The following is a 27,817-nucleotide window of genomic DNA, read 5'->3' as shown; positions in this document are numbered from 1 at the left end:
TAATTTTCATTAGCTGAAACTAGGATCTGTCCCTTTAAGGCCTCTCCTCAATTGTAACTTTATTCAAATGTTTCACGGGTTGAAACTAGTCTGTCCCTTTAAACGAACAGTTCATTAATTGTAAATCTGATCGGTAGATGTTCTATGTTATCTCCACACCTTGTCATTTCTGTGGTGCTCTGCACAAGAGGTACAGGAAATTACCACCGACAAACACAAATGGCTAGCTTCCACTGGTTTGACTGTCAAAACAAATACCAACTGCTATTGTTTAACTGATGTAAGTTAAAACTAAAGTGAATTATGTGAAAATAACTCATCATTTTTTGTTTTGCAGAGTTATCTTTAAAAGTTGCATGTACCAGACGTATTAATAAAAATATGCAGTTCAGTGTACCTAAACCAAAGCAATACTAACATGACATATTATTTTCATGATTTACAGTACAGTCAGACCTTGTTACAACGACCATGTTCGTCCCTGGATCACCTGGGTCACTTCGTTGTTATATCGAAATTGACACTGTATCAGATTAATTTGTCATGAATTATTTCCTTTGCCAAAATGACGTAAGAAAAAAAAAACCTATTTAATATTAACTGATGACTGAATAGCATTTAATTAATTAATGCATTGCAATTATTATTAAAAACAACAAATACACGTACATATAAATATGTTTCTAAAAAAACATTAAATATATTAACCAAGGAGCATTCATTGTCAGTCTAATCACTCCTTGATCAAAGACATCTACGACTGGTACCTGCTTCATTTACAAAATATCAATAAATAGAAGACTTGATTGACTCGTATTTTCAAAAGCAATACACGTCTACAGATTTAGCAGACATCAGTAACTCGGACATCATGTGACACAGTTGCCTCACTACGAGATCAAGGATTCTAAGTGGCTGTGTGTAGTACGTGCTACGGTATCTATGATTATGTAATGTTGTTGTACATAAAGAGGTGTTTTCAGACGTCGGATGTACGTTTGTTCCTAATTTGCTGTGTCGAAAGGTGTGAATTCTGGTGTAATGAACAGAATAACACCGATGTACGTTTGTTCCCGACAATTTATGGTCGGATGGTGTAAATATCGTAGTAACATTGGTCGTTGTAACGAGGTCTGATATATATATATACACAAAGTTCCATAAGACGTTGTCTTAAAGGAGTAAAATTTACAAAGAATGATTATTGCACAGTATATTATTAAATATATAGGGCTGTTCATCAAAGTTACATGTAACAAAGGGATAAAAAAAGCACCATATGGAAAATCGGCCCCAAATATTTAGCTTTGCGGTTGTTGAGGTCCAATAGTCAGGCCTTCGCGTAGACCACGAATAAAATCATCAGGAATTCTGGCAGCTTTTTCCTCCAGTGACAGTGTCTCCGATGAATCAACAAAATCATTTCCAGAACCCTAGATATCAATAAAATTATACACATCAGTAAATAAAAATAAACACCCCAGACAACAAGATATAAATAAAATTATACCGATAATATATGCATCAGTACATAAAAATAAATACTCCCAGAGCACAAGATATAAGTGATATTATATGCATCAGTAAATATAAATAAATACTCCCAGAACACAAGATATAAATAAAATTATATGCATAAGTAAATAAAAATAAACAAGATGTAAACAAATTTATACATATGTATCAGTAAATAAAAGTACACACCTATTGAACCGAACATAAACGGCCAATAGAAACAGTGGTTGCAGTATAAATATAATTAAACAGATTCCACAAATAGAAATACCGTACACACCACCAGAACATCAATACCGTACACACCACCAGAACATCATTACTGTACACACCACCAGAAGATAAATACGTACACACCACCAGAACATCAATACCGTACACACCACCAGATCATCAATACCGTACACACCACCAGAAGATCAATACTGTGCACACCACCAGAACATCAATACTGTACATACCACCAGAACATCATTACCATACACACCACCACCAGAACATCAATACCATACACACCACCAGAACATCAATACTGTACACACCACCAGAACATCAATACCCGTACACACCACCAGAACATCAATACCCGTACACACCACCAGAACATCAATACCGTACACACCACCAGAACATCAATACCCGTACACACCACCAGAACATCAATACTGTACACACCACCAGAACATCAATACTGTACACACCACCAGAATATCAATACCGTACACACCACCAGAACATCAATACCGTACACACCACCAGAATATCAATACCGTACACACCACTAGAACATCAATACCGTACACACCACCAGAACATCAATACCGTACACACCACCAGAACATCAATACCCGTACATACCACCAGAACATCAATACCGTACACACCACCAGAACATCAATACCCGTACACACCACCAGAACATCAATACCCGTACACACCACCAGAACATCAATACTGTACACACCACCAGAACATCAATACCGTACACACCACCAGAACATCAATACCCGTACACACCACCAGAATATCAATACCGTACACACCACTAGAACATCAATACCCGTACACACCACCAGAATATCAATACCGTACACACCACCAGAACATCAATACCCGTACACACCACCAGAACATCAATTTAGGTTCATTATAATCATTACAATTCCTATGGGTCTAGCCCTAGCAACACGACTTTGTTCCATTCTGCATGCATGTAAGGCCTAGATCATATTATACGATGCAACACAACTCAACTGTTGAGTCGAGTTGCGTTGTACAGTGTTTATAGAAAAACCTGTAGCTCGTGACTGATTTTTAGTCGGCCCGATGGCATTTGACCCAACTGAACGTGTTCAGGTTGCAGATGACAGCCATTGTATTGCGTGAACAAGTCATGACTCACATTGTGACGCAACCATCCAGTTGAGTCATGCTGTATAATGTGATCTAGGCTTAAAAATGAAGCCATTTTATAAATCTGTTTTGTATTACTGACCCTTATACAATGTATTTAAAGAAATTAAAAAAAAGAAAAAAGAACATGTTTGTATTATTATTAATCTGTATATTTGAAATTTAATTATAAACATCGTCTTATTTGTATTATTAGGCTCATCAGAGTAGAGACAAAAAAAGAAACAAATTTTTGTGTGAACAGCTTTGCTAATTCACACGGTTTGCACTTTTCTTTTGTTCAAACCAGATGAACCTTAATTATATCACAAATAATCCTTATAGTTACAGCTTCAATATAGTAAAATACAACCTTCAGAGCACTCTGTACAAAATAATATACAAATAACAATATACAAAAATATACTCACAAAAATATAGATAAACGAAAGTATTCAGATGAAGTTTACAAAGTTAAAAATATCTGTAACATAAAAACACTTTGTAATACTGACCTTTGACCCTAAATCACTGTCTGTGTGGAGATCATGATATTCATTTTCCGAGAACAAAATGGCTGCCACCTTTTTACTCATTTCATCAATATTCACTAAAAAGACAAACACCATCATGTATTAAAAAAAAAAAAAAAACCTGACACCATATAACCGTAAATAAAATGTGTTGAGTGCGTCGTTAAATAAAACATTTCCTTCCTTCCTTTCTGTATTAACAAATATTTTAACAAGCATTCTGAGAGTACTGCTAAAACAATACAGGGCCCTATGGGTTGGGTTGGTAGGGGACTAGTAAACACACTGAAATCGTCAGACAAATGACATTTACTAACTGGCATTTCAAGGACTGAAAGGAAAGGAAATGTTTTATTTGACGACGCACTCAACACATTTTATTTACAGTTATATGGCATCCGACATACAGTTAAGGACCACACAGATATTGAGAGAGGAAACCTGCTGTTGCCAATTCATGGATTATTCTTTTCGATTAGCAGCAAGGGATCTTTTATATGCACCATCCCACAAACAGGACAGTACATACCACAGCCTTATTACAACAGTTGTGGAGCACCAGATGGAATGAGAAATAGCCCAATAGGTCCACCGACGGGAATCGATCCTAGATAAATCGTGCATAAGATGAGCGCTGTACCACTGAGCTATGTCCCGCCCCTTTCAAGGGCTGTGTCATATTCTGACTAGCATGGATAAAACTGGCCTTGATGCTACACAAATATGGTGAGCCCTGCAACAGTTTGCTCTGAATATGAACATAAATCCCTATGACCTGACCTACATAAATATATTGGATGTCAAATATTTGTTAATTCTGACACAGTCTTCAGAGGAAACCAGCTACATTTTTCCATTAGTAGCAAGGCATGTTTTATATTCACTTTTTCAGACAGAACAGCACATACCATGGCCTTTGACATACCAGTATTGGGGATATCACAGATCAGTGTTTACAGAATTTATTTTCTTGCACTAATCTAAGATTGATAAGGCAGGAGAATTAACTCCTCTTTACAGAAGAAAGGGGAGAAGTTTGACATGAACATTCATTAATACATTTATTAATATTTGGTTATTTATTTATTTGGAAAAGTTCCAAATTGCACACTGAGCCTGAATTGTAATATTTCATTATCTAATACTACTACATATACTTAGTATGAGAAAGTAATAAACAATCAATAAAAATAAAAGTTAAAGTTTGTTTTGCTTAATGAAAACCACTAAAGCACATCAATTCATTAATCATTGGCAACACAAACTTTAACTTTTATGTCTCTCATAACATGTCTAATTTAGAGACTAAATTTCCTGTCTTGGACGGGAGGAGCCGACTTGTGTGCCTACGACAGGCGTGCACTACAACAGCTTGCTCTGAATGTGCACATTAACCCTTATGACCTGACCTGAATAAATTCCTCAAACTGCTTCTCAATTTTTAATTAATATTTGCTTTCAGATTAAAACCTGAGAAGCAAAAACCTTGTATTCCACTGTTCAGAATTAAGTTTGAGCCTACACATGTACCTGTAGCTTTTGGTGGAAAAAAACAGAGCTCCATTTCGCTGGCTGGATTATAGTGCTCAATTTAAAAACTTTTACAAAATACCTGACTTGAGTTTCCTGTCTATCTCTGAAATGGCATCTTCAATTGTCTTCACTGTCTGACTGTCGTCTGTATTTGTGTCACAACTCTGCTGTGATCGGCTTGTCAAGATCAATGCTAACTCTACCAGTTGGAACAGTTCGACTCGGTCATCATAGGAAAACTTTAGAATATTTGCCATCTGCGAAACAGAGCAAGATATTATCAGTGTTCTAGCTAGGCATTTGACAGGAAGGAAATATTTTATTTAACGACGCACTCAGCACACCTTTTATTTACGGTTATATGGCGTCAGACATATGGTTAAGGACCACACAGATATTGAAAGAGGACACCCGCTGTCGCGACTTCATGGGCTGCTCTTTTCGATTAGCAGCAAGGGATCCGTGCATCAAGTGAGCGTTTTACCACTGGGCTACGTCCCGCCCCGCATTTGACAGGGCAGGGCGCTAATTTCATTGTAACTCAGTATCGCTCGCTTGATGTGGGGTCGGACTAGTATGCAAGATGGTTCTGTCTATGTTGGACCATTCCTATGTGATACCACACATACCACATACCAGCTGTTTTGCCACATTACTAATTGCATGAATTTATAGTGCCCAAGAATATTATACCATGAGATCGCATAGCAGTAGAGTGGTATAAATCTTTCGCACAATAAAAAAGTGCAATAAATAGCATGACAAAACAACTGGTATGTGGCGCTGTATTTATTACATACCACATTTCTCTATTATGTTTAACAAAAGTTTAATTAAATAACACAACTTATTTCATCTGGAAAGGGGCAACACGAAGCACAGTGTTCGTTTGATGTGAAGTCGGTCTGGGATCGATCCCAGTTAGTGGACCCATTGGGTTATTTCTCGTTCAGCCAGTGTACCACGACTGGTACATCAAAGGCCATGGTATGTGCTATCCTGTCTATTGGATGGTGCATATAAAAGGAATTGATGGAATGCTGAGCGTCCTGGGATATGACGTCGTTTGGGTGAAAAGGTACTACACATCAAGATTTAGTATCACACGTATGTTCAATAATAATTTTTAAAAATTGCACAGACAAAACTGTCTTTATTGCTATAGTAAGATTAAATGGGTATGTAATAAATGTACATATCTCACCCAGAGTTCTCCCCTTGTAAGAAACAATCCTGCACACTTCATTCTGATGATATACGTAACAAACTGTCAAACTGCAGCATTATCATATTGCTATTTATCCTATAATTTACAATGATATCAATGTCATAAACCCAATAGTCGCATGTGATAATTTAGTGTATTAACCCTGTTAATAATGGGATGCAAATTTAAAGCTATATATGCAAATTTTCAAGGTCTCTCAGTAATCATGTGTTGCTCTGAATGGGTCATTTGTTTACAAGCCATCAAGACCTGTATACCTCAGTGTAACATTTTCATAAGATTTAGTTAGTGTGTGACGTCAAAGTAATATGTGCTAATTGTGATGACATCATATTACCGACTTTAGTACTGTCATTTACTAAATATTGAATGAAAATGTTGTTTTAGACGTGTTATAGGATAAATAGAATTTGCTACTCATGTCTTTTAATACAAGTGTATGTAAAATATCAACCTCGTCTAGTTAATCGGTATATGCCTCAGCAAAGCCTCGACAAATACTGATTTAATGTAGACTCAGTTGACATTTTCCATATTAAAACAAAATTATGACGAATCCACTACAGGGTTAGCTTTGGGTGAGCAAAACAATTTGCTAAATTATCTTTAAATATGCAAAATCCACTGTTATTTTTCAACAAAATACCAATTATTATGTTTTCGCTAAAAATCTAAATAAAATTTGGCAATTGTTCCTGAAATTCGCAAATGGCGAATTTGACGAGTGGCAGAGCTAGCCTTTACAGCTTTTATTCTCTAATGTTATTACCTCAACTAACTTGGATTTGTAGTTTTTCTTCAGATCTGAAGCGCTGTCAAATAGCTGTCCTGTGTACAATGCGCTGAAAAGTCGAACTATCTGTAAAATGTCGTCGTCTTTGCCAGCGTAATCGACACCCTGTTTTTCATCATAAATTCGGTTTGCTTTTCCGAAATCTAAAACCTTGATATCTAGTGTGGATGAACGTGTGTTTTTCTGTATCATAACGTTTCCAGCTGAAAAAACAAAAGGTTGAAAAAGACAATACATTTTTAATATGATTATTATTATTTTTTTAAAACATGTATAACTTTTAAGTTTTTAAGCATTAAGAAACATAAAAACTAAACAACAACAACATTAGTATGTTTTAAACATACTTCAACTCGCATATCATTAAAATAAAAAGTATTGTAAATTAAAAAAAAAAGTTTCTTGACAAATTACAGGTCCTAATCTTGCTGGCGAAATGAGTGTTGTTATTTTCAATGAAAGTCAGCTCAAGTCGCCAAGTTATTAGCAGTAGTGAGAAGTTGAAGTCGCTGTAATGTTCTGGATCTAATCTGATTTCAAAAACGAAATAACACAACAGATCCTGACTTGTTTATTGGTTTATTGTCATAGCTCACTTGGCATCTTGTTGCTGTACATCACAATGTTTTAATTTCGGCACCAGACTGTATCCTTGAGTAACGTGAACCTGCCTATTAACGGGAAATCGTTTCTGCGCACATGCACTAATGTACAATTGATTTGATGAAATAATGGTTTACCTTGTTCAATTTATTATCAAAATCAACCAAATAATGTTAATACTCATGCCAGTTTCTGTTTTGGAAGAGATTAAATACATGTCGTAGTAAACGGGCTATTGTTTTTTTAGAGTGACGCGTGTCGCGCCGCGTTCTGCGACCAGTCAAGTGTTGTTAATCTTCACCCACATTCAATTCAGTATTGCCACAAAAAACTAATTAATACTTTAATTTTAACATAATGACACATTATAACTATTTAACAATATCACGTTTTTAATGAAACATAGAACTGTTTAGTTTAAATTTTATTACCAGAAGTACATGTAGTAGTTTATATTTCTTTGATGTAATGTGCAAACTGGCGAAACGTTACAAAATGTACTGATAAATGTTCACTTTGCCTATTTTTATCAAACATCTCCCCTTTCTTCTTAAGTAACTTCTACTTTTTTAATTCTAGATTATGGCCTGAATTATCATCAATTAGCGTAAAGATTAAATTTACCTAGTAATACATGTATGAGAACAAAATAAACAGTACCATATAAACACCTAATACTATACAATTGTTTTTGGTGTAATGATCACTTTATAAATTTGCATTTTAAGCTGGCCAAACGGAACTTTAATTGCATTAGGTGACAATGTGATAGTGGTACTCAATTTCAAGCCCTGCTCAATACATACAACGATCAGAATTTTTTTTTTTAAAGATTACTTACGGTGTAGATCTCTGTGAGTCCAGTTTTTATCGTGCATTGTTTTAACTGCACTCAACAATCCTTTGTAAATATAGAGACAAAATGGCTGACGAAATGGTTCAGGGATCGCATGCTTTTCCAAGATGTCGTTCAACGTAATTGCTAGAAGGAAGAATAAAAGAAAGAAATGTTTTATTTAACAATGCACGCAACACATTTTATTTACGCTTATATGGCATCAGACATATGGTTATGGACCACATACGTATATTGAGAGAGGAAACCTACTGTCGCCACCTTCATGGGCTACTCTTCGATTAGCAGCAAGGGATCTTTTACATGCACCATCCCATAGACAAGAGTACATGTAGTACATACCACTGCCTTTAATATACCAGTCATATAGTGCACTGGCTGGAATGAGAAATAGCCTAATGGGCCCATCGATGGGGATCGATCCCAGATCGACCGCATACCAAGCGAACACTTTACTAGAGGGCTATGCCCCGTCTCTGAAGAATAAAGGAACTTAAATCAACAGATGATATTAAAGTGTAAAGAAGCAGACTGTAGATGCTTCTCAAAATGTACAATAAGCTTTGTAACAATTAATGTCACAAGTACCTTGTAGATCTTGCTTTCCATCTAATCTATTTTGACTACAAAAATTTGGAGTTATCTGCCTTTAAACACTGCATCGTTTTGCTGTTGTAAGTGGCTGCATACCAAAAGTACTGTTGCTATCATTTAATAACAAAAACAATAACAAGTAACTTCAAATCAATGGGTTGTCTAAACACTAAAGTTTGTTTTGTTTAATGACACCACTAGAGCACATTGATTTATTAATCATCGGCTATTGGATGTCAAACATTTGGTAATTTTGAGATGTAGTCTTAGAGAGGAAACCTGCTACGTTTTTTCATTAGTAGAAAGGGATCTTTTATATGCACCATCCCACAGACAGGGTAGTACATACCACAGCCTTTGATATACCAGTCATGGTGCACTGGCTGCAACAAGACATAGACCAATGGGCCACCCGGCGGGGATTGATCCCAAATCGACCGCTCATCAAGCGAGTGCTTTACCACTGGGCTACGTCCCGCCCCTAAACACTAAAGAGCTCAATTTACTTGTAACCATCAAACGTTAAAGTCAAAGGGTTTTTGGTTTAACACCAGAGGACATTGACTCTTTTTATATTATTATGCACTTCCCAGAGTCATGGCAGCACATACCACAACTTCTCATATACCAAACACGGGGCACTGGTTGGGAAAGGGGAAAACCCAATCAGAGACACATGTGGGAGCAAAGATCCATGGAGAGAATTTGATCCAGTGACTCAAGTGCTTCAGGATATTTCCCAACCCTCTGAATTAGGAATAGATTATTTTAAGAAAATATATTTTAAAATACCGTTTTCTACATTATTGTATAATCTGCAGAATTAGTTTATAAATGAAATGCTGAATTATTTTACTATCAGTTTAGTTGTTTAATTAATATGAGTGATTTTGAGTTGATTTATGCATAAGGCAGGTAACCACACTGAATCAGGAAAAGAGGTGCATAAATAAGTATTTTGGAGTTTGAAAATTCCTGTCCCATTCTGCCTCTTTTCCTTCTGCTTGTCTTTATCTTTTCGGGTAATTCTTACCACACAGACCGAGCACCATAGTTGCTATCTGTGTTCTATACTATTAGTTACGCGTTTTTTGCCAGGGCGTACGGAATTGTATGCCCTGGCAAAAACCGCGTAACGAATTTATTACCTTTCAGATCTTTTTCAAACATTTTGAACAAATCACACAAAGATTTTTAAGGTTTAAAATATTTTTATAAGATAAAATTTCAAGATATGCCATTTACCAGATAATACTATAGAAATTAAAATGCTATAACAGTAACTGAAAATATTTCTACTTTTATCAGGGTAATACAAATCTAGATTTAACTACAAACATTTTTAACTTTAATTATTAATTTAAGTGAATTATCCAAGTTGATTTAATATGTATGAAATGTTCAACTTCTGTTATTAATGCAGAAAATGTTAATAAATAGCAGAACATTTTTTTATTAATATTCTGTGTCAGATGTCAGTTTTATTTTCTTTGAAAGACTATGTTAATTGTGCCAATCTTGCAATTTTTGAAGATGGGTGCATTCTGCTTCTCCTGTAATATTAGTTACGCGGTTTTTGCCAGGGCGTACAGGATTTCGCCTCAGGAAATACAGAATTTGAAGGGGTGTACAATCCCGTACACCCTGGCAAAAACCGCGTAACGAATTTATTACCTTTTAGATCTTTTTCAAACATTTTGAACAAATCACACAAAGATTTTTAAGGTTTAAAATATTTTTATAAGATAAAATTTCAAATAAAACACAAAAATATTTCTGATTCTGTATGATTTCCGAATCGTTTAGCCATTGTAGCGAGCTGTCAAACGCAGACGATTTGTAAACAAAGGGGGGCAACTCTTATCACCTTAATGACACGGGTCTTGTCAATTTATAAATAAAAATTATTACACGGAAAACTACCAAACAACTGATTACACTCGGGCACATAGATATTTATCAATCTATACTTACCCGTATAACATTCCAAAGAATGCATGTCATGTGTTTTTCAAAGAAATAGTTTTGTTATAGTTCGGTCGCCTACACAGTGATAGTTCCCGCCATTAAATTTACAATGCATGAGTATGCGAAAATCAACGATTTTCTATATTTTTTGGTTATAACATGTTCAAGAAAGTATGTATTTAAAAATAATAAAGTAATAAAAAAACACTTACCATAAATCGCAATCTCTTTCAACAGAATTCAATACGTATTTCCTAGTTTAAGAGCTGAGGCGCGAGAGTGAAAAAACAAAACGATAACAATTCTGCCGAACTTACAAAGCGGAAGTCACGTGACAGTTTCGTACTCCCTGGCAAATTTTGTATTGGTGCCCAAATTCTGTTTGACCCGGAAAATGACACGGTGTACCTGTGGTATGGATTAGCTATTGACCAATCAAAACGCATGAAATTTATCTAAAAGGTAATAATGGTTTGTATGTGATTTGTGTTTCTATGGTACTGGTAGATGTAGTGGAGTTATTTGCAGTGTCGTAATCTCTGAACAGTTCTTCGATGTCAAATCCATCAAGATCAGCTTCATCTGACCAATCAAAACGCATGAAATTTATCTAAAAGGTAATATTTTATTCTCTTCGTAGCCAAGCAACTTAGTTATGCAGGCGAGATATCTTACCGATGTCACGCCAGTCGACTTACTGTACACTGTATACAGAGCATTCCCCAATTCATATTTCCCGCCGTTTTGCACACAACACTCACATGAAACGTTTTTTCTTGACAGGAAACAGTTTACATTACAATATGCTAGCTTTTGTTTGTTTTTCAGTGGAAAATAGCTTGTAATTTTGAGTTCAAAAAGTGTTTTTTGGCAAGTATTTTCACTTGACAACAATGGCAGCATATCGCGGTAATTTTCAGGGATCGATAGCTGATTGTGATAGCTAATTTGATAATAAATTAGATTTTTTTACCAACAACGAAAATCACCAAATATTGCAATATGAATCGTAGTTTTTTTTTTTTTTTAATTCAGGTCCGAAAACCACTGTATGGTTATGGTTATGTAAATACTGGACAGCTGGCCACAAATGCCCGTACGTAAACGTGTCATTTTGCCTAATTTTAATCACCATTAACTGATCTAAAATATCATAAAAATTACAAAAATCCACAAAAATAATACTTACCCATTAATATATGAAGTTTATTTTATGTATTTATAAAAATTTAATTGAATATGTCACTGAAAATTATAAACTTGTACCCACTCAACGTGGTTTTTGTCAAAAATTAATCCAGTAGTCTAAAAGGTTAAATTGCTACTTGCATCTTTTTATTTCCAAATCTTTTCACTGCCAAGCATTAATTGCTACTCATCTCTTGCCTCTCTTGTGTTTGAAAGGTTATAATTGTAAAAGCGGGCCCCATTTGTGATTTTGTTCTGTAATAAAATAATTGTTAACTGTTCATCCTTGTTCTTCTTCTGTGATAGCCAGTTGCTAGTGGTTCATTCAGTACCTAAATCAAAAGAATCTGGAAAACAGGCGATATTAAAAATAAATATTGCAAATTCAGAATTTTGGTGAAATCGGCTGTTACACATCTATACATACAGGGAATATGTGTGGTGCCTGGTTCCCTAGCTAGCCAAGTAACGATGCCGAATTTGTCTAGGGCCAATTTTTTTTTATATTAAAATATTAATAATAATAAAAATTATCACCTTGTTTCAGTTCTTCCATGTGAAGATTTATGATGTTATTTTCTAGCCGGATTAGGTACAAAGAAGGACAAATTCCAGTCCCCTCCAGATCAACCCAACATTTGACCTCATTTTCCCAAAATTCAGAAATCATCACCTGAAAGTCAACAAGGAAAACATAAAAACCAAATATATTATATTATCATCCATTAAAGGCTTTTGTAGGAGATAGGGCGAGACGTAGCCCAGTGGTAAAGCGCTCGCTCGATGCACAGTCGGTCTGGGATCAATCCCAGTCAGTGGGCCCATTGGGCTATTTCTCATTCTGGCCAGTGCACCACAACTGGTATATCAAAGGCTGTGGTATGTACTACTCTGTCTGTGGGATGATGCATATAAAAGATCCTTTGCTGCTAATTGAAGAGTAGCCCATGAAGTGGCGACAGCGGGTTTCCTCTCTCAATATCTGTGTGGTCCTTAACCATGTTTGATGCCATATAACCATAAATAAAATGTGTTGAGTGCATCATTAAATAAAACATTTCTTTCTTTGTAGGAGATATTGCTGGCACTGTAATTTGCGATATCTACTGTGACATTCTCTTTTTGTTATGTCACTGTGTTATGTTTCAGTGCTAAACCTATCATTAGCGACATCACGCCACTGTCGTTCTGCTAGTTTAACAAGTCTACTGCTGCCAAATATAGTGACATTCAACCCACATTACTGATTACAATTGTCGCAAATGAAAATAATGATAATGGATGATAAAGAATGATAATGGACGATGTCTCGTTGATAAAAGTAAAAAAATTGTGCTGATAAATTATGATATCACAAGACATTCGGTGAGTATCCTCTATATAATAGAAACAAACTACCACATGGATACAAGATTCTCTTTATCATTTTGTTTATTTAATATCTCGTTGTAGCCAGTGCACCATGATTGGTACATCAAAGGCCTTGGTATGTGTTATACTGTCAGTGGTATAGTGCATAAAAAAGATCTGTTATTGATACTAATGACAAAATGTAGTGGGTTTCTCTCTAAATGACTAATTACACAGGAGAATGGTAATGAAAAGTGGCGAACAGAGGGCGGTAAACTGCAGTTTTTGAAATTACACACAGCACGAAACAGCACGAAAAACTGTGCTGATACGGTATATATATTTTTTAATCTCATGGCAGTGTTTCTGCCAGCAGGGTAAAAGGGTAAAATTATGTACCCAAAAATAATTCTAGGGTAAAATTACATACCCAAAATAAATCCTGGGGGGGGGGGGGGGGGGGGGGGGGGGGGGTGGGTGGGGGTGAGAGAGTTGCCATACATAAAAAGAACAAATAAATTAAAACTAATGACACAAATACAATTTACTGATGCTGTAAACCTCATTGTGGTTACTTTTATGATGTTAATAGGTTATCAGACATATAAATAAAATACGTACGCGCCATGAATGGAAGGGGCTGAATATCACACGCAAAGAGTGTATGGGAGGGAGTGGTTTCATGACATATTCTATCAAAATGAACCAGTGTAACCGGTCCGAGTTAGGGTAAAATAAAAAAATAAAAATGAAGTTTGTTTCAAACATTAACTATTTTATTTCGGTGTAGACCTGCACATGAAAGGGCAGGATGGGTGGTTATGAATGGTTCCTGTTTATTATATGCAATAATAAGAATATGTTTAAAAAGTAGGCTACTGTTTTAACCATACTGAGCTAATACTTTGAGGTATGTTTTTGCCAAATCACTTACGTTTTCGCCAACGAAAATGGTTCGTTTTTTCTAGTGGTTCCATTTTAAGCTGGTCCCATAGGGAAAAGTTCAGCCAATTGTTTGTGACTTACGTTTGCTAGACTTCGTTTTGTTTTGTTTTTTACTCAACACATGAAACCGAAATCCCTTTTCGAGAACAGTCAAAATAGTTTGGGAAAGTTTCCATCATTCACTGTCGCTGAACGCAGACTACTTAATGAATAATCAGATAATTAATGCAAAAATATGAAGGCAAGTTTACAAATTTCCTGCTGACTGTTACATTTGCCATTCATTCTCCTATGAAACATGGAAAATATCACCATGAGCTGGCCTGGATTTTAGACTCCAAATGCCAGGAAATTGCTTCTCCAGACATCTACAAATCCTTTTTTTGTGGGGTAGGGCCCCCAGACACCCCTCCCAATAAGGCGCCTTCGCTTGCCTGCTCTGCAATAACAAACTCATAACTACGTACCCAAATTGTTTTTTCTGGCGGAAACCCTGCATGGCTATTTTATTAAAATGATATATTTGTATGTTTTTTGCATGTTTATACATACATGTATGTATAAGTATGTATACGTACACAAATCAGAGGTGCATGTAAAATATTTCCAGGGATGGGTGAAACATTTTTTATAAAGTGCATACAGTATACAAGGGGTACATGCAACATATAATAAAGGTATTTAAAGTAGACAAAAATAGGTTGCAGTGACCTACATTGTAGTTATGGCACTGTTAAAGTTTTTGTTTTGTTTAACATCACTAGAGATATTAGAAGTCTAACGTTTGATAAATCTGACATATAGTCTTAGAGAGGAAACCCACGACATTTTTTCATTAGTAACAAGGGATAAATTTGTATGTATACCATCCAAAAAGAGGATAGCACAGACTATGACCTTTGATATACTCTTAATAGTGCACTGGTTGGAATTAGGGCCAGATTTAGACTTTGGGGGGCCCGGGGCACTTCAGGTTCGGGGGCCACTCAAAATAGAAATTAATTTACATGATAAATAAAATAAAATAACTAATTTTATAATTATTACATTTTTTTCATAAAGGAAGTCCTCAGTCTGGGGGGCCCCTCTGGCGGGGGTGGGGGGGGGGGGGGGGGGGCCCGGGGCAATTGCCCCATTTGCCCCCTTATAAATTCGGCACTGACTGGAACAAGAAATAGCCCTATGAGCTCACCAAAGGGATTGATCCCAAGCCGATCACTCATCAAGATATCATGCTACAAGATGGGCATATAAAAATTAACAGTATTAAAGTGCTCTGCCACAAACACAAAATTCATAAATAAATGTTTTAATAATTCTGTCTGAAAATAGCCATAAAATCAAGTTATATTTCTATGATGATGGCCATCTTGGATTTGGGACAATTAACATGCTTGGAAAAATTACCATCTAGTGTAGGGTCTCCATGAGTATTCGATTACCCAGGCACTGGTCGAGTCCAATAGGACTCGATTACCCGTACATGGTGGAATACAATGATCAACTATAATACAATGGACAATGTAGGACAATATTTGCAAATCTTCTGACTTGATCTGACAGTTTGTTTTTCGCAGTTTAGAATTTGAAGCATGTGGTATTCAATTAAAGGGACATTCCTGAGTTTGCTGCATTGTAAGATGTTTCCGACTAATAAAATATTTCTACGATTAAACTTACATATTAAATATATTTTCTTGTTTAGAATATCAGTGTCTGTATATTCAATGTGTTTCTGGTCATCTTAATATTTGTAAGAAGCCCAAACTGGATTTCTTTTTCAAATAATTTTGTACATACGAAAAACTAATTATTTTAGGAAATAAAATGAAATTAACCTAGTACAAATATTAAAACGATCAAAAACATGTTTAATATACAGCCATTAATATTTTATGCAGAAAAATATATTTGATATGTAATTACAATCGTTAAAACTCTCTGTTAGTCGATAACATCTTAAAAATTTCAGCAAACTCAGGAATGTCCCTTTAATCTCATTATCATCTAGTGTCGGGTATTCGAGTCTGGGTCGAGTTTGACCCTCGAGTACTTGAGTCCAATATGTTGGACTCGTGGAGGCCCTAATCTACTGATGATATAACAGAAGGATTATACAGTTCCAATCAAGATTAATCTTACTGTAAACAAAACACAAACGTTTTCCCAATATAGTAATCTGCACTATTGGTAAAACTCACAGTTTTTAATGCATGGCTTGTTCCACTACCCACATCCTTGACTACAAGAATATCTCCGGCAACATTTCCTTTACCGAGAATTTCACCAGTTTCTTTAAACTCCTCACCAAGTCTGTATTTCCTTGATTTTGTCGTAATCTGAAAGGCAAACAAGTAGATTATACAACAAGAATTATATTCCGTGTCATTGATAGTTGCATCCATAAGATGTTATTCTCAACAAATGTTTAAAAATTTAATAAAAATAAATCAATAAAAAATATAAAAAATTAATTTAATTAATTTATTTATTTTTATCACATGCATTGTAATGAACATCCATAGGGCAGAGCTTCTAGAATTTTTATAAAAATCACTCGCCATTGGATGAGTAATTAAATATTTTTACAAGCCAAGATTAAAAATCCACTGGCCCTAAGGTACTTTACTTTAAAGTATATACAATTTTACTAACAGTAATAATCAGATATGTTACCTAAAGTGGGAGATAGAGATTAAAAACACTAAGACTGGGGAGGTAGGAGTGGGGGGCTGGATATTCATATTTACAAAATAGACTTTAATGTAGCATTTGACAACTTTTTTATCACTAGCCGCCGGGCATGGTAATAGTAGTTATTTACTAGCCCAACATTGAATATCACTAGCCACGGGAGTGGAGGTACCATAATCTAGAAGCCCTGCATAGGGGTAGCTATAAAAAAAAATTCAGTGACCTACATGTACGTTACATACATGTAGTTTGTGAGAAATAGAGAATAATACACGAGTGGCCATTTACATGTATCTCACGAGTTGTTTTAAAATGTATCTAACGAGTGAAAGAGAGTTTGATACGTTTTTAAACAACAAGTTGTGAGATAAATGGTATCCAACAGACACAAATGTATTATTCTATTTCTTACATATCCAAAAAAAACCCAGGTTTTAAGCAAATTTTAACATCTTTTTCGACTAAACATTATTTACAGCCGTTGTACTTGTAGCTGACTTACGCATCACAGACACATGATTGTCAGGTTAACTATACGTCACAGTGTTATTGATTTTGTTTTTTTATTGGATGTATGGTGACTTGGTCATCACCTAGGAGCAGCCAGTCGTATATCTTGAATTGTTAACCTACGAATATTCGGTGCACCGAACAGCGATCTGTATTGTAGTAGCATTCATATTCATCACTAGCTGAACCGAATACACAAAGGAAGGAAATTTTTATTTTACGATGCACTCAACACATTGTATTTATGGTTATAATATAAAATTATGGCGTCAGACATATGGTTAAGGACCACACAGGTATTGAAAGAAACCCGCTGTTGCCACTTCATGGGCTACTCTTTTCGATTAGCAGCAAGGGATCTTTTATATACACCATCCCACAGACAGGATAGTACATACTACAGCCTTTTTTACACCAGTTGTGGAGCACTGACTGGAACGAGAAATCGAATACACGAATACATATAATATAATGTAATGCTAACTGTACAATTTTTCTAATTCACACCGACCAAAACGCAATACCGATTCCATTGTTTTGACAATGTCCGGACTGATTTTGTAGTAGATAAAGTGCATAGACCAATCCGTTTTTTTATTCAATGCATTGGACTGGTACCCTATTTCGCTTCAGTCACACAAAAAAAAAAAAAAAAAAAAAAAAAAAAACCCACGATTAATCAGTTTTTACTTTTAATAAAAAACAACAAAAAACCATACTGTTCTTCCTTTCTGCAAAACCTTTTGACTTTTTATATTCATGGACATGAATATATATTCGTATTCCTTACCTCATATTCGTGATATGTATCGTATTCGGCACCATGTGTATTCGTTACACCCCTATAATATACTGCTCAAAGTGTTCTTAAATAAATGTACCTTTGTTTTATCCAGGACCAAACCACTTGGTGTTCTGTTTTCCTTTGCAAACTTGATTAGTTCTAGTAATGAGCCAATCCTCTTAGCCATGTCCTCCTCTGTCTTGGGCTGTTGTATTGTGTTTGACTCCGACTTATCCACATAACAAAGTGCTGGTATTACCCTAAAGAATAAATATAAACAGCTGTCAAAAAAAAAAAAAAAAAAAGCCTCACTGGTATAACCCGGTCCAACCCAGAGTGAGCTCTTAAGGGCTCAATGGGTAAGGTGTAAGGCCACTACACCCTCTACTCTCTCACTAACCACTAACCAACTAACAACTAACCCTCTGTCCTGGACAGACAGCCCAGATAGCTGATATGTGTGCCCAGGACAGCGTGCTTGAACCTTAATTGGATATAAGCCCTGTACGGCTGGTAGGTAGTGAGTTTCAAACTGGAACCGGCTCCCACCCAGAGCAACTACAGGCAGGGCTTCTAGAAATTTTATAAAATCCACTAGCCATGGGATCAGTGATTTTTTTATTTTTATAGTCACTAGTCAAAATTCACAAGCCCTACTTTACTTTAAATTAATACAATTTTACTAAATAATAATAATAATTGGATATATGTCACCTAAAGAGGGAGATAGAGCTTAAAAACAATTCACTACCAGTCAGGCATGGCAACACTAGTTATTTACTAGCCCAACATTGAATATCACTAGCCATGGGCGTGGGGCTACCATAAATTAAAAGCCCTGCTACAGGGGTAGGTATAAGGCCACTATACCAAATCTTTTATCACTAACCAGGGGCGGGACGTAGCCCAGTGGTAAAGCGCTCGCTTGATGTGAGGTCGGTTTGGGATCGATCCCCGTCGGTGGGCCCATTGGGATATTTCTCGTTCCAGCCAGTGCACCACAACTGGCATATTAAAGGTCTTGGTATGTGCTATCCTGTCTGTGGGATGGTGCATATAAGAGATCCCTTGCTACTAATGGAAAAATGTAGCGGGTTTCCTCTCTACGACTGTGTGAAAATGACCATATGTTTGACACCCAATAGCCGATGATTAACAAAATCAATGTTCTCTAGTGGTGTCGTTAAACAAAACACACTTTAGTTTAATTATTTTGTATCACTAACCACTAACCTGGACAGACAACCCATATATATATATATATATATGAACTGTGTACCCAGGGCAGTTTGCTTGAACCTTAATTGCATATATTGTAAGCACAAAAATAAGTCTAAAACAATGTTCACTACGTGTACTTAATACATCCATAAGACACATTTTATGGGTTTGTGTATATATTATTTAGTGCTATTTATTACAATATTGTGGTATACATAAGAAGTTGTAATTAAATTCAAAGATTACGCTTGGTATGAACGGTAGTTCTGCATGAGCGAGCAGAGCCGTGTTTCAATGACTGATTGATTAGCTTGGATTGGTGTTATATAATAAGATTGGCCTTTAGTGAGTTTTACAAACTTCTTAGCTTATGATTACCCAGAATTCAGGGTTAGAGAGGAGAGAGAAGTTCAGTTGATGTGTAGACCTGCTGGCAGACGGTCACTATGCATTATGATATTTGTATTCCATGTCGGAGACAATACTGTGTATTGATATAGTGATAACTTGTTCCACGTCGGAGACAAAGTATAAAATATGATTTGCTCGCTTGAACTTTGAATTGAAGAATATATGCTTTGCTTATGTGACTTTATGGAAGACTTGTGTGCACTGGATCTTGATGATGTGATTTGATTGAACTTGGACATTCCTAGACTTTGGGTAAATATAACCTTGATTGTGGACTTTTGCATTATATTTGTTTGCCCACTTGTATTTGTATATTCATCTGCCAAATTAGAAACTGTCATATTCTGTATTTGTATATATCTTATTGTCTTCCTATTAAATATTCATAAACTTTGTTAATTTGTTGTGTGATTCATCACTTTCAATGCGTGTTACGGGTGAGTGTTGGGAATCCCCCTTTTTCCAAGGCCCACCCGTAACACACACGTCTCTCCAAGCATGGAATATGTGGTTTTATTACATAACCAGTTAATCTCACTATAGTAATAAATTAAGACCATTATTGTGCAATGGAAAAAGTCTTTTATTGAACATACATACATGTATGTAGAATTTAAACTATTATAGGGCTCGAACTTAAAAATTTGTCTTCCAGAACAATTTTAAAAATAATTCCCATGGGTGAAACGGCCCACCGACGGCAATTGTGAACCTGCCAATGGCAATTTTCTTTTCAAAGTAACATTTGCAGAAAATAAAAATGAATGAAAGGTTGTTTTACTGTATGTAGATATATTTCAAATGTGCAAATGTTAAATATTGGCAGATAATGTACACCAGCTGTATACATTTTGCCATTGTTAAGGAGTTTTACCAATGGCACAAAAGTACCGTCGGTGATGCTCTCTACCTATGGCAATTTATATCTCAACAACGGCAATTGTCGCCAGTGCCATCGTTAAGTTCGAGCTTTGTACTACTCACTTGCTATCTGAATACTCAACAGTAATTCTACCTCGCTCATCTTCCTGTAAAAAAGCTGAAAGGAGAGCAATATTTATTAAGAGACACTATTTGAATCATTTTTAATAACTGAAATCAGATTTTTTAATTTCAGGGATGTGAGAGGGGCTGGAACAAAAAAGCTTACTTTCTTCCCAAGTCGAACGAAGGCTTTCAAATAGCATATCCTGGATTGGACAAAACTGGCCAATCGCAGCGAAGACGACAAAATCCAACCAAGGGAATACATTACTTTCAATCTAACTCTTGTGCGCGGCACAGAAGTTTCAATCAGCCAAAAGGTACATCGGGTTTTTTGGGGGGTTTTTAAGGGTTTTTTTTATAGACGAAATGCGCATTTACGTGTTTCCGCGTATATGTAGCTCTCACATCCCTGTAATTTTTAGAAAATCCATTTTCGTACGTCCGAAGTGTGACTGACTGTCATCGACCATAGTGTCTATTTTCACGAGACTCGGAGTGCAAACTCGAGTCTGCGACTCATTCTCAGTATGCAATTAGTCGCCCCAACTTGTATTCGATGTGTTGGCCCTACAAATATTGGAACGTATAAGACTAATGTTCTCACAGTAAGAGTCAATCGCATGTGACAAGTCGGTGTGACTAACCGCATAATGATAACACCCCCCAGCCACTTCCGATGTAAGAGTCAATCGCATGTGACAAGTCGGTGTGACTAACCACATAATGATAACACCCCCCAGCCACTTCCGATGTAAGAGTCAATCGCATGTGACAAGTCGGTGTGACTAACCACATAATGATAACACCCCCCAGCCACTTCCGATGTAAGAGTCAATCGCATGTGACAAGTCGGTGACTAACCGCATAATGATAACACCCCCCAGCCACTTCCGATGTAAGAGTCAATCGCATGTGACAAGTCGGTGTGACTAACCACATAATGATAACACCCCCCAGCCACTTCCGATGTAAGAGTCAATCGCATGTGACAAGTCGGTGTGACTAACCGCATAATGATAACACCCCCCAGCCACTTCCGATGTAAGAGTCAATCGCATGTGACAAGTCGGTGTGACTAACTGCATAATGATAACACCCCCCAGCCACTTCCGATGTAAGAGTCAATCGCATGTGACAAGTCGGTGTGACTAACCACATAATGATAACACCCCCCAGCCACTTCCGATGTAAGAGTCAATCGCATGTGACAAGTCGGTGTGACTAACCGCATAATGATAACACCCCCCAGCCACTTCCGATGTAAGAGTCAATCGCATGTGACAAGTCGGTGTGACTAACCACATAATGATAACACCCCCCAGCCACTTCCGATGTAAGAGTCAATCGCATGTGACAAGTCGGTGTGACTAACCACATAATGATAACACCCCCCAGCCACTTCCGATGTAAGAGTCAATCGCATGTGACAAGTCGGTGTGACTAACCACATAATGATAACACCCCCCAGCCACTTCCGATGTAAGAGTCAATCGCATGTGACAAGTCGGTGTGACTAACCGCATAATGATAACACCCCCCAGCCACTTCCGATGTAAGAGTCAATCGCATGTGACAAGTCGGTGTGACTAACCACATAATGATAACACCCCCCAGCCACTTCCGATGTAAGAGTCAATCGCATGTGACAAGTCGGTGTGACTAACCGCATAATGATAACACCCCCCAGCCACTTCCGATGTAAGAGTCAATCGCATGTGACAAGTCGGTGTGACTAACCGCATAATGATAACACCCCCCAGCCACTTCCGATGCCTATGGATTATTAGTAGGATCCTCTCTCTGTGCCATTAATAAAATAAAGCTGGTCAGCACTAACTCAATATTGACGGTAGTAGCTACTACAGGGGAGAACAGTGGGTGTATGCTTGTCCCGCTTAACATTACCAGAAGAAAACACTCAGGGCCCGAAACTGTCAGGTGTCAGGTCGCCAAAAGTTTCTTGTTTGGATGACTTTAGAAAATAATGTTGTTAGTCGCCCAAAAGCTATTATTTAGGCGATCTTCTTTCTATAACATATGAGCCACTATTAATAATTGTATGACATATACATGTATTTATTCCACATTAAAATCTTGCTCGTGGTGTGCAAAACGGAACATATCGGCTTTCCGTAATTTGCCTACATCCATTTATAAGCATTGATTTTGTAGACCATTCGGAACATCTCATTTCAATATCATGTATCAGAGCTAAAAATCAATAGTGTTAGTATATAGAATTATGTGTCGTATGCTACTAACTGTATATGGATTAGTGTATATATAAAACAACCCTTACTATTTAGTGGAAAAAATAACCAATTTCTCAGTAAATGTATCAAAATTTAAAACAAAAAACACAAACAAAAATGTTTTTTTACTAACAGTTTGTTTAGTTGTTGGTTCCATTTTTTTTCTTTACAGTCAGTTTTTTTTTTTAGGTGTCTTACCAGCCCCTAGTTCAGCCAGCAAACGTTTGGCTAACGTTCGCGAACTAATTGATTGGTTCCCAACTTGGCCATTTGGTTTACTGTGAAGCGCATAAATCAGTCTAGCAGATATTTTTCCGCTCGGTCTGGCTGAACGCAGCACAGGTTACTTTTTAAAGATCGCTTATTCGTAAACAGCGTATGGGATACTTTTGCCGATGTATTTTGCGCATTTGTTCAATGTTTGTATGGATATTACTGAAGTACATTTATGCTACTGACAAAAAGACTTATTGATTAAAAAGAGCAGGTAATTCAAGGTTAGGAACATAATATCAGCGAACTAGAAATGTTTACTAAAAGTGGCACTACTGTCTATTGTTATTATGTAAGAATTGAACAAACATGTTCCTTTCGGTTCTCTTCACTGGCAATTTGGTTCATAGAAATGGACGCTCCAGGCCAGACTATTATCGATCAATCTAATTAAAATTAGCTCCACTGGTTAATTACTATTACCTGTGGTTCTAACAGCACCCCGTTGGAGCTCATGTCCAGTTGACCTTTTATTCGACCAATCAAAACCTTACTTGCAAAATCATGCCAGTGATTTGAAAACATTCGGGATTATGCAGAGGGTATACAAAATGATTCGGAAAGAAAGAAAGAAAGAAAGAAATGTTTTATTTAACGACACACTCAACACATTTTATTTACGGTTATATGGTATCAGACATATGGTTAAGGACCACACAGATTGAGAGAGGAAACCCGCTGTCGCCATTTCATCGGCTACTCTTTTTCGATTAACAGCAAGGGATCTTTTATATGCACCATCCCACAGACAGGGTAGTACATACCACAGCTTTTGATATTGGTGCACTGGCTGGAACGAGAAATAGCCCAATGTGCCCACCGATGGGGATCGATCCCAGATTGATCGCGTGTCAAGCAAGCACTTTATCACTGGGCTACACCCCGCCCCTACGAAATGATTCGGGTGAATTATGAAGTATGCCGGAAACTAATTTCAATATAAAATTTTATATAAACAAAATTTCAAGATGAAAAAAACAAAATGTGATGGTATAGACATAAAATCTATTTATACTAGTATACAATCCAGAGTTTATTACTGCACTTTCGCCCCTTTTTTTAATGTTGAAATAGACCAACAAGTTAACCTATTGCATAAATAGTCTCGCCCGATATTTTTAGAATTTGTATGCTTCCAAATAACGCTATAAAAAGCGAAGTGTAATTGGTCGATATTTAAATTGTTATTTATAGATGAAATGTCACATGAACATGGGAGTCCAAGCAATGCTGTTAGATCTACTGGTACCCCTTGCTACTAATGGAAAAATGTAGCGGGTTTCCTCTACAAGACTATATGTCAAACTTACCAAATGTTTGACATCCAATAGCCGATGATTAATAAATCAATGTGCTCTAGTGGTGTCGTTAAACAAAACAAATGGTTTAAGTGCACAGCTAAAACTAATGTGAAGTGTCTGGTCTGTAACATGGACGGCTACAAGAGACAAACACCTGTCATAGTTGGAGAGACAAGGACAGGATTTGGAGGTGGACAGATAGGAACTATGAGAAAAAAAATAGAAATGATTGGAGAGAAATAAAACTGGTACCTTCTTTTCTGGCGAGACTTTTCAGAAGAAAATCCATCTTTTTCTGAGTTTTTGGTGACAAGTCTGAAAAATTATACTCGATGTTAACAAATTTCAACTTTTTATAAAACAGCCAATTATTAATAAAAAAACAAAACATTTTGTGAAAAGGAAATTAAATGTTTTTAAAGACACATCAACACATCTAAAACTACGACTATTTGGTGTTTAACTCATTGTTATTTTGACAGGCCTGAACTTTTAAAAAAAATTGACAATAATCTATGAACAGGTTATGTAAAAATGATGACCTAACAGTTAGTTAAACTATAACCTATAGTTACGGTTATACCGTCTTGTTTTCCAACAATTCTGTGGGTGTGTACCCAAGCTGTATGCCTCACCATCCAAATTCAAGGTTTTAGAGGTACCTAAGCTGTATGCATGTCTCACCATCCAAATTCAAGCTTCTAGAGGTACCCAAGCTTCTAGAGGTACCCAAGCTGTATGTCTCACCATCCAAATTTAAGGTTCTTGAGGTACCCAAGCTGTATGCCTCACCATCCAAATTTAAGGTTCTTGAGGTACCCAAGCTGTATGCCTCACCATCCAAATTTAAGGTTCTTGAGGTACCCAAGCTGTATGCCTCACCATCCAAATTCAAGGCTCTAGAGGTTGCCAAGCTGTATGCCTCACCATCCAAATTCAAGGTTCTAGAGGTAGCTAATCTGAATGCATGTCTCACCATCCAAATTACGGTTCTAGGGGTGGGTAGGCAAGCTGGATGCCTCAAAATCCCAATTCAGGGTTCTAGGGATGGGTAGCCAAGCTGTATGCCTCAACAGCCCAAGTCAGGGTTCCAGGGATGGGTAGCCAAGCTGTATGTCTCAACAGCCCAATTCAAGGTTCTAGGGATGGGTAGTCAAGCTGTATGCATCAACAGCCCAATTCATGGTTCTAGGGATGGGTAGTCAAGCTGTATGTCTCAACAGCCAAATACAGGATTCTAGGGGTAAAGAGACCAAGGTTCTAGGATTGGGTAGACAAGCTGCAAGTCTCAATAGTCCAATTCCAGGTTCAAAACAAACGTTTGCTGAAGACGATGTGTTAGAATTATCAAATGTTTGACATCCAATAGCTGATGAACTTAATCAGTGTTCTGGTGTTTTAAAAATTTAAAAAAAAAAATGTCACAAACAAGCATCAATTGTACAGGTAGCTTGACTTTAAACCTGTCACAAACAAGCATCAATTGTACAGGTAGCTTGAATTTAAACCTGTCAGAAACAAGCATCAATTGTACAGGTAGCTTGACTTTAAACCTGTCAGAAACAAGCATCAATTGTACAGGTAGCTTGACTTTAAACCTGTCACAAACAAGCATCAATTGTACAGGTAGCTTGACTTTAAACTGATGATGATCTTAATAAATGTACTCTAGTGGTGTTGATACACAAAACAAACTTTTGTTGAAGACTGTGTGTCAGAATTATCAACTTTGTGACATCAAATAGTTGATGAACTTAATCGATGTGGTGTGCTAAAGAACAAAACAACTTTCACAAACCTGCAGTTGAAAGGGGAGCTTGACTTTGTTTGACTGTTCCCCCAAGGCTAACTTCCTTAACGTCTGTGTCTTCGGTTAGTCCTTCCATGATGTATCAAAGACTGGAAAACAAAAATAGTATAATTAAAGATACATTTATGCATGCATCTGTCTAGTTCTTCTAGTTCTATTATGTATCGTCTCAGTAGTATAATATTATTTATTCTATAGACTGGCAGACTAGTAGACATAATTGCAGGCTAGTAAATTATAGTTGGTTCTGGTCTGGCGGGCTAGTGAAATATGTTCCATTTCTGCACCTCTGATATTTGAATAAATATTAAAAATATATTTAGATAAAAAATACAATTAGAAATAACCAAAGCTATTTAAAAGACAAAAAAGAAGTTTGTCCCACCTTATCTTACTAGCAATATTTTAAACACCATGCAGCAACCTGCTGACTGCTAAATCAATAAAAAACATTCATAAAAAGGGGCCATTCAAATATTACTTAACGCTTAGGGGGGTGGGAGTGTAAGTCCAAGCATTATGTGGCATTATAAGGGGTGGGCGTGTGTATTGAACAGCATTACGTAACACAATTTTGTTTTCTCTTAAACGTGCCATGCCATGACAACAATATATAATGTAGGTTTTTAGAGGTAAATGTAAACCCAAAACAATTATAAATCAAGCTGAAATGCTTTAATACACCAGACATTTTAATATTGTATTTATATTTTGGTGATCCATCGTACAGCAATATGTCACTTTAAAGGGATATTCCTGAGTTTGCTCCATTGTAAGATGTTTCCGACTAATAAAATATCCCTACGATTAAACTTATATATTAAATATGTTTTTTTGTTTAGAATATCAGTGTCTGTATGTATATTCAATGTGTTTCTGGTCGTCTTAATATTTGTAAAAAGCCCAAACTGGATTTTGTCTTCAAATAATTTCGTACCTACGAAAAAACAATATTTTAGGAAATAAAATGAAATTTAACCTAGTACAAATATTAGAACGATCAGAAAGACGTTTAATATACAGCCACTAATATGTTATGCAGAAAAATATATTAGATATGTAATTACAACTGTTAA

At 36.4% G+C, this 27,817-nt stretch overlaps 1 protein-coding gene across 1 annotated transcript; it reads right to left on the bottom strand.

Moving 5' to 3' along the window:
* LOC121378025 lies at window positions 1-26,817 on the bottom strand. Its single transcript, XM_041506122.1, has 11 exons — window positions 26,730-26,817; window positions 25,184-25,246; window positions 21,103-21,157; window positions 18,584-18,746; window positions 16,700-16,837; window positions 12,741-12,876; window positions 8,439-8,579; window positions 6,971-7,197; window positions 5,053-5,230; window positions 3,423-3,517; window positions 1-1,433 (listed from the first exon to the last, which is right to left on the bottom strand). Exons 1-11 carry the CDS (start codon window positions 26,815-26,817, stop codon window positions 1,302-1,304), a joined length of 1,416 nt encoding a protein of 471 aa, XP_041362056.1. The 3' UTR covers window positions 1-1,301.
* Window positions 26,818-27,817: the final 1,000 nt, after the last annotated feature.

This window comes from Gigantopelta aegis, chromosome 7 (genome assembly GCF_016097555.1).
Source record: "Gigantopelta aegis isolate Gae_Host chromosome 7, Gae_host_genome, whole genome shotgun sequence".
NCBI lineage: Eukaryota > Metazoa > Mollusca > Gastropoda > Neomphalida > Peltospiridae > Gigantopelta > Gigantopelta aegis.
Note: the sequence above shows the minus strand (reverse complement) of the source record. Positions and strands in the feature narration are given on the sequence as shown.